Source organism: Arachis ipaensis, chromosome B01 (assembly GCF_000816755.2).
Source record: "Arachis ipaensis cultivar K30076 chromosome B01, Araip1.1, whole genome shotgun sequence".
Taxonomy (NCBI): domain Eukaryota; kingdom Viridiplantae; phylum Streptophyta; class Magnoliopsida; order Fabales; family Fabaceae; genus Arachis; species Arachis ipaensis.
Genome location: NC_029785.2, coordinates 1927821 through 1936986, shown reverse-complemented (window position 1 = coordinate 1936986; position 9166 = coordinate 1927821). Strand labels below are relative to the sequence as shown.

General features: G+C 29.0%; 2 protein-coding genes across 3 annotated transcripts in view; both read left to right on the top strand.

The window, feature by feature from the left end:
- On the top strand, positions 687-2316 carry LOC107616086 (psbQ-like protein 3, chloroplastic). The gene is made up of 2 exons (XM_016318089.2): positions 687-1431; positions 2045-2316. Exons 1-2 carry the CDS (start codon positions 967-969, stop codon positions 2138-2140), a joined length of 561 nt encoding a protein of 186 aa, XP_016173575.1. The 5' UTR covers positions 687-966; the 3' UTR covers positions 2141-2316.
- Positions 6892-9166, top strand: part of LOC107639641 (cysteine-rich receptor-like protein kinase 2) — a 7884-nt gene continuing 5609 nt past the window's right edge. Inside the window, exon 1 of one of the 2 annotated variants that reach the window (XM_016343305.2) lies at positions 6892-7395. In XM_016343305.2, the coding sequence (XP_016198791.1) occupies positions 7004-7395 (392 nt within the window). In that variant the 5' untranslated portion in view covers positions 6892-7003. The remainder of the gene's footprint in view (positions 7396-9166) is intronic. The other variant, XM_016343226.2, reaches the window with a different exon arrangement.

Genomic DNA, 9166 nt, shown 5'->3' with positions numbered 1-9166 from the left:
TAAAAAAAATATATTTTTTAGTGTTTTTATAATTTTATTTTTACTATTAAAAATTTATTAAATACACACAAAAAATTATTAAAAATTTTTTTTATCAACTTTAACAGTATCCAAATAAGTACTAAATGTTCCCCGTTTTACTTAACGGCAAGTCCAAAGCTATTGCATGAGCTATACGCCTATACCACTGTCACTTTCCAAAAGCAAAAACATTTCCCATATATATTTTTTTTTATCTGAAATTATAAATTTATTCATTACAAAACATCAAAAGCCTACTGCAGTACATAATCACGAGCTCCCAATGTTCTAAAACTCGAAATTCGGAGAGTAATAGAATTTGATACATCTATCCGGTGCGTCTGTAATACAGTAGTAGTCCATTAAACCACACATTTTTATTTTTAAAATTAAGAGAAAGTAATGTGTACTTCTCATACAGACCAGTGACCTTAATATACATTTTTATTTTTAAAGTGTTTTGCAACATTATCTAATTCTATATCATTTTTATATATGTAGTTTTAAGTTTTGAGAAAACTATAGTATCTTTTTAATAATAATAAAAAAAATTATGCTAACAAGTAACGATCAATTAAATCAAAGTTCTTTTGGATAATGAAATATAAGCAACACCTATGCTGACTCCATAAGCTTTTGTCGTTTTTGTTGTAACAAAAGTGACCTGAACTTCACACAAGTTTGGCCTTCACTCATTCCTAGCGTGTCATCTTTAGCAGATAAGGGTAAGATGATGAGTCTTCTTTTACTCTAGCTTATAAGCTTCAACTCTCTAATTTCTCGCTCTAATTTCTCTTACTTTCTTGTTGATTTTCATATTCTAGTAATCTCTTGTAGATTTTCAAACTTCTCTTCCAAAAAAGTATCCAACTTTACCTTTAATTTGTTTTGGGTCGACTCCATATTTCTCCTTCTTCTTTTGGTAATTGCCCTGAAAAACAAACAATGGAGTTTATGAGAACATTCATATTGAAACCAAACATGACAACACAATTATACTTTCCACCATTCACATCATCATGCTGTGTCAACAAAGTGAACAAACCTTATTCCTATCAAAATCCCAACAAGGATGATCTCTCATTGAAAATGAGCAAAAGGGTTGGTGTTTTTTTATCTGTAGCATCATTGATTCTGAGGACACAAAGCACAAGCGCGTTTGAGTTCAAGTTTGTGGCACCTGATCAAACAATTGAAGAAGCTGAGAGTGGTGTTAGAGGGCATGCACAGAATTTGTTACAAGTTAAGGATCTTTTGGAGTTAGAGTCATGGAAAGCAGCACAGAAGGAATTGAGAATGAGCTCAGCACTTTTGAAAAAGGATATATACACCATCATACAAAACAAGCCTGGAATTGAGAGGCCACCATTGAGGAAGCTCTACACTACTCTATTCAACAATGTTACTAGAGTAAGTCATGCTGAGATTAGGCAAATTCTTTAAGGTGTATTTTCAGTTTCATAGCTATCATGAATGAATGCTTGTATATGCATTCATTACCTAGTGGTCTTTTAATATAACTTTCTTTAAAAATTGAATTACACTACCTAAAGTGGTCTGAGCCCCTTCAACTAACTGCTTAATGCATAGTAGATTTTACAGATTCATCTTTCATATACATGGGTCAGAACAGAGAATTTTATTTTGATTAGAATGTCAAATTGATATTTTTGAAAGAAAAATTATGACCCATCTACTAGATGTTGCCTTTTTTATTTGGGGAATTGACTTGTGCATTATGTATTCAAGATTTAGAACAATGGCAAATGCCTTGTTAGGATCAATTTGACAAATCTGAGGTGATCTTTAAGCTGGATTTCTGATGAGCTTGCTTGAAAATTTTGTTGGAGAACTTTTTCATTAAGGGTATATTTCGTCGAGAGTAAAACTCAGGTGGAAATTTTACAAATCAAACTCATTCGTGAAATTTCTACCTGATTTTTATCCTGAACCGAACATACCCTTTTGTTGTGTAATTGTTTATCAATTGACTGTTATTAGTGTATGTTGATCGTTAATGCAGCTGGATTATGCAGCAAGGGATAAAGATATACCGGAAATTTGGCGGCGTTACGAGAACATTGTGGTGGCTGTGAATGACATTCTATCCAGAATATGATGATATCCTAGGATAATGGTAGATTGATTGTTCTAAGATATAAAGTAGTCAAAAAAATGGACTCAAATCTAGCTAAACAAAACAGGATCCTCTTAAATATTAAGGCGTTATTGGTTTTGATCATGTAAAGTTAGCTATGATTGTTGAAATTTGAATAGAATGTGATATCATCAGAATCATGGGTTTCAGTATGATTAGAAGCCATAAAAAGGGAAGAATACAGATATCAGTAATGTCAATTTTGGTATAGATGAATCTAAATATATCAGAAAAGGTAATGGCTGTGATAATTGAGGTTTTGATTAATATATCTATTGGTTACCTAAATATGTCTGAATATTTGTAATGGACAGTTGAATGATTGTATTTACTAGGGATGTGCATGGGTCGGGTGAATCTGGGTTTGATGTGACCCAGACTCGACCCGAAATATATATATCGGGCTTATTTATTAGACCCGAACCCGGTCCTAGACCCGATGAAATCTATACACTTTCGGGTCACGATTATACCGGGTGAAAACCGGACCGTTAACATTACATTACATTGATACCTTCTTATAAGTTAGCATGTGCCAATGAGTAATAGCTCAAATGACATAGTCTTTCCATACTCAATTAAGAGGTTGCGGGTTCGAGTCTCCTATCTTTGGTAAAAAAAAAAAAGTTAGCATGTGAAAATATTCAAATTTTCAAGACTCCAACCATTATTTGACATGGTAAAATTCACTTAGAAAAATATAACAAGAACCAACTCTTCTCTAAAATTAAAGCATAACCATAATCAATACTAATATTGTCTAATAATACCAAATTTTAAATTAATATAAATAACACAATATTATGCATTAGTTTAAAATTTTATACATTTTAAACATAAAACATTAACTTATAGTCTTATAATAACTAATAACACAAAATATTAAGGTTTACAATACTTAAATTCCACATAAGAATAGTCATTATCCATCACTAATAACACAAAATATTAATTGTGTATGATGACCGGGTCACCGGGTCAATTTCGGGTGACCCGAGCCATGGCCCGGACCCGACCCGAAATAATGACCGGGTCTATTTTTGAGACTCTTACCCAACCCTAGACCTAGTGAAATCACACCAAAATAGCCTCTAAAATGTTCGGAGCCGGGCCAGATCTTCGGGCCGGGCCAGGCCATGCACACCCCTAGTATTTACTTGTAAATTTCTCACCTCCAAGTCTCATTTTGATACATTATACCTAAATCAATCACATTTCAAAGTTATTTTTTGTCTATTTTACTCTTAAAACTTTTTCTTTTCAAAAGCTTAACTCAAACCCTCCCAATATATCATATGGATATACATGTATATGTGGGATGGATATATTCATTATATTGTATAGTCTATGTTCAAAGAGTGTAGCATTCTGTGTCTGAATTTGATGTTCAAATAATAATAGGAACATAAAAGAAAAGAGCATAGAATCTGTTTGAGCTTTAGTTGAATTGTGTTAGTATTTGATCTTCAAAAAGGCATGGCTTGGCAATAGCTTAATTTTTTGTTTTTTTGTTTTTTTATTTTTTCACAGAATAATTAATTTTCCTTCTAACAGTGTTAAATGAAATTTTGTACTAGCTTAATTCATGGGTCATGGCCAAACCAAAATCCAACAATATTATAAATTCTATTGAGAATTAGATGGCGACTTTTTTATTTAGGTCTTAGTTTATTTTTTCCTTTGCATTGATTCGATTCTGTCTTAACCGTTGACCTTGAAGTCGTTGATGTCATGGTTTGTGTAAATAGACTTTACCTGAACGAAACTTAAATATTGTTTTTTCTTTAGTAATACTTAAGTTTTATATCCTATTCGTCAGATTCTTTTCAGGAAATATTAATAGTATGTCATTGAAAATACAGATTTTATTGTATTTTATTTCATTAGAAATTTCTAGAATTTAATTTATTACGTTTCTTCTATAATCTGCTAATTATTTTTCTTTTTTAATTTCACAGTAAATACATGTGATATATGATTTTCTGTTTAATTTCGCAGTCTATGACAACGTAATTGAAAAAAGTACACATAAATATAAATAATTTATTTTTAATACAAATAAAAAAATTTCATTTAAATACTTAGAGATATATTTAAAATTTTTAACAATTTTTAAGAATAAAAAATATACTTTCACCTCTTTTTTTTCTAGTATTATATAAGAATTGAAGTTGAAATAAATAACTAATTAATCTGAGTTAGTTACCGAGTAAATAAGTCACCCTGCTACCACAAATTCTAACAGCTGTGGAAACATGGAGCATTATATTTCTGCATTTGGAACTTAGTGGAAGACCAAGACTTAATTAATGGCAAGTTGCAAGGGCAATGCATTCATCATCTTTTATCTTCTTTTGTCTTTGCATCATATAGGAATTGAAGTTGAAATAAATAACCAATTAATCTGGAATATGGACTCTGTTATAATAATAAGGTAGTGTTTATTTTTAAATATTAGAACTAAGATTGGAACTGAGTAGAGGACAATATTAGGTCTAATTGGATTGAGAAGGTTGGTATTATAAATGAGGAGTTGTCAAGCGGGTCATGTCCCTATTCTTTTGGTTATGGGCCACGCACTTCAACAAACCATGTTCATCATATGGTTTTTGGAAAATATGTGGAAATTTGATGATCTTGAAGTGAAAGGGAGTGTTAAGTGTAGAAATGTGACCAAAGTGATGAATGCTATATAGACTGAAAGTTGGTGGTGTTTTTTGTTATTTTATCTATCAATCCTGCCAACAACATTTTTATCAACTTCTGCCAACTCTTATTTATAACTGTATTTAATGGAAGTGTCTTTGTGAATGTGTCTAATAAAAATGTCTTTTTTATGACTGTGTTTAATAGAAGTGTCTTTATAAATATATTTTCTAGATGTGTCTCTTTATATATGTATTTAAAATATAATAACTAATTATTGTTGACAATAAGTTGGCAGATAATATGTCGGTACGCTATATTTTTTTTTTTTATCTTTTGATGTTGTCTTGATATATTGTTATGATATGTCATGTTAGTTTTAAAGTTGTTGGAATTGTTAGGGACGTCTGCAACTGTTGTAAGCTCTCAAATTTCTCTTTGGGAGTTTTGTGAGTTGTAAAATTAACAAAAAAAAAAATATTGTGTTTGGTGGTTAGATAAATTTCAAACATGAGTTTCAGTCGAGATACAAAATTTTAATCCTTGAGTATTTTTAAAAAGGGTTATGCTACGTGTACACTAAAATCAGCCATCAAAATTAGCTACCATTATAAAATACATGTTAAAATACAAATACGCATTGAAAATAAATTAAACCACACATATATTTATACACAAATACATTAATAGCTGATTTTAGTGTACAAATAACATTTCTCTTTCAAAAAATAAGGATACAAGAGATTTAAATTTCTGAAATTTTAATAATATTTTTTCTAAAATATTCTCATTTAATTTTTTAAATTCTAAATCTACTACTCAATTTTTATATTTATCTTAAACTAAACAATAAACATAATATTTAAACATAATTTAGTACAATATATTTTATATCAAACACAATACAAATATTTAATTTAATCTCAATATCTTAATTTTTGTCTCTCAATCACTGTCTTTTAATCTCAATCTCTTTTCTAAAAACAATCTAAAAGATCTCTATGGAACATGGAGCATTATGCCTGCAACTAGAACTTAGTTGAAGACCAAGACTTATTAATTGCAAGTTGCAGGGCCATGCCATTCATCATCTTTTATGTTCTTGTCTTTGCATTGTTGTCATGCTCTGTTGACCTTCAATTCCTTTGATGTCATGGTGCGTGTGGACCTGCCTACCCACGATTTCAGCTTTCTTTTTTGGATTCTAAACTTTTCATTATACTGAATTAATATAATCTTTTTTATTGGCCTAGTAATTAGTTTATTAGTCCACTTAAACAAGTGGACAGAGTTTAAATCCTTAACATGACCACTGTATATAATATTGTCGATTCATTGAAATTTTTAAATCCTTCAAGGAAGAAGAGGATTTGTTCTTTGCAAAGTGATTTCTACAATTCTACATAAAAATACGAATTACAATAAAAATACGATTGCTATTGTCAACATATATAAGATACAAATAATTTAAATATTACGAATTTAATTTCATATACTATTAATATAAAAGAATTTTATACAAATATTAAATTGAGTATGATCACATAATTAAAATTATTTTTCTAAAATTTATTATTTAAAAAATTGTTTGAAACATATGAACTTAATTAGAACACTCTGTATGAAACTAAGAAAATTTTTCAGAATACTTAAAAGGTGTTATCTATTTTAGTATATAAAATATGAGTCTCGCTAGGAAGACAATGAACTATTTGTACAATGTGTACAATAGGCTATTGAGTTACAAAATGAACATCCTCCATACTATCTAGAATAATCATCCGAGTACTAGAGATAATAAACATCTTCCCAAAAGTTTAAACTGATTTTGGAGTTCACCAAAGATCGAACTCTTGACTTTCAAACTCTTGCCTTTTCGGATCTAACACTCTAATACCATATCATATACCACTCATCCCAAAAATTTCAGCGGATGAAAAAAGGTAACACTAATAGTTATATCTCTAATACTCCTTAAATCTCCATTGTACACATTGTACAAATATTTCATTGGTTCCTCGTACTTTTCCATAAAATATCTATATATATAGTCCATACATCATTAATGAGATCTCTCTACGTTCACATATACATGCATAACACCCAACCAAACCCATAGATAATAATATCCCAACTTCTATAACCAAAACCATCAATAATTTTTTTCTCATCATCTTGATGATGTTTAATAAACCACTCAAACTCTTGGCCTTGACCTTAATCATATTATGGTCATGGTGGACTTCATTCCATTTCCATGGAGCATTAGGAGACCCCCAAACCCTTTTGCTCAACAAAGGTTGCAGCCAATACAACGCAACCAACTTGTCAAATTTCAACCAAAACCTAAACTCAACTTTGAGAGATCTTAGAAATCAAAGTAAGAGTATGGATTTTGGTACATCACACCATGCCGTAGGAGCGGATCCTGTCTACGGCATGTTTCAATGCAGGGACTACTTATCAAAGGCTGATTGTGCCACGTGTTTCTCTGTCGCGGCCGCCCAAATTCGCAATTGCTCCGCCGGAGCTAATGGTGCCCGGGTGATATATGATGGATGTTTCATCAGGTAATTCATACAAACTCCATCAACTATATGTTACAAAATAAATTCTTTAATGACGTCTAGAGTAAGAAAATTTAGATTTTCACAACTTTTTCTTTTGTCCACACCGTATATATGAGTTTACTACAGTTACAGTCCAATTATTTTTGTTCCTTTTTTTTTTTGTTTGTCAACATCACAAAACTCTTGAAATATTATGCATTTTCTTCTTTTATTTTTCTTCTAATTTTTCATCAAATTTAGAATTTACAAAGGAAGTAATATTTTACTTATAAAATTAAAATTAATGTTTAATTATTCTGTTTGTCTCTATAATTTTATCGAATTTGGAATTAAGTTTCTATATTTTTTTTAATGGGATCTCTATACTGCTTTTAATTTTGTAATTAGGTATTAGGTATTTTTTATGTCAAAAATATTAAAATTAACAACATATTTCTCCTAAAAATATGTTTTTTTTTTTTTTTGAAATTTCTCATATAATATTATACTAATTTTTAGTATAACATGTTAGAGGATAACGAAATAAGATAATATATAGTTGATTTAATGGATTCTGTGTGCAACTTGCATGTTATTCCTATCGTATCATTAGGAATTTGATGAGATACCATTATCAATATTTTTATGTCATGCTTTATACACGTTACCAACATAATAATACATAGGTTTAATTATTCCGTTGGTCTCTATAGTTTTATAAAATTTTTAATTAGGTTCATATACTATTTTTTTTTTAATTGAATCCTTATACTAAATTTTTTTTTCAATTAAATCTTTCTTAGTAGTAATTAGCTTAATTTTATAGGGACCCAATTAAAAAAAAATTGGTACAGGACCTAAATAAAAGGAAAAAAAAAAGTATAGGGATCCAATTAAAAAAAAATTTGGTGCAAAGACTCAACTAAAAGAAAAAAAAGTATAAGAACCTAATTGAAAATTTCGCAAAACTATAGAGACCAACAGAGTAATTAAACCTAATACATAATACATTATTCTATATTTTATAGCCGTCTATACAGTATATATCGTCCAACAATATATTATTAATTATATTTGTCTATGTTGATGGCGCATAAATAAATTTATATGTGCAAGTTCAGACTTTGTTGCCATTGGTTATCCAAATGCGTTGACAAAAAATAGTAGTATATAGGAATATGATTAATAACTTACTTTTATATGATTAGATATAATAAAATGGAATGAGAGACAGAGTGAGGCAGAGTTTGGAACAATTATAGAAAGAAATTAAAGGAGGAGGGAAAGTGAAACTGTGGTGGGAGACAAGAGTTTTCTACCTAAAAAAAAATTTAAAATTTTTTTTCATGGCAATATTTATCCTTATCAATACATACGAAATATGAGTTTTTTTTGATAAATTATTTTGCAACTACTCTTTTCATAAGTGATTAACATATTTTTTTCCTAATAAATGTTATATTTGTAATTATATTATATCTATTTTTATCAATATATTTTTTTAAAAAATACCGTTAGTGTTAACACATGATGTATTAAATAAAGTAAATGATAGAAACACGTAACTATTTTCTTTTTCAGTCAAGATTCAGTAAAATACTGTAATTTAGACTTGCAATATCAATATATTAATAGTAAAGTAGAGAAAAAAATGTAATATTATATCAAAAAAAATTTAAATCATAATTGTAATTTATGATTGAAATAATAATTTAAATATTTTAAACGGAATAATTTTATTTAGAGAATTCATAATTCAAACATAATTTTTATACACTTAATAGCTACATTC

Coding starts and splice junctions, on each gene's coding strand:
- LOC107616086 (XM_016318089.2), top strand. CDS start 967: ATGGAGTTTATGAGAACATTCATATTGAAACCAAACATGACAACACAA. Junction 1,432..2,044: donor TATTCAACAATGTTACTAGA/GTAAGTCATGCT, acceptor TCGTTAATGCAG/CTGGATTATGCAGCAAGGGA.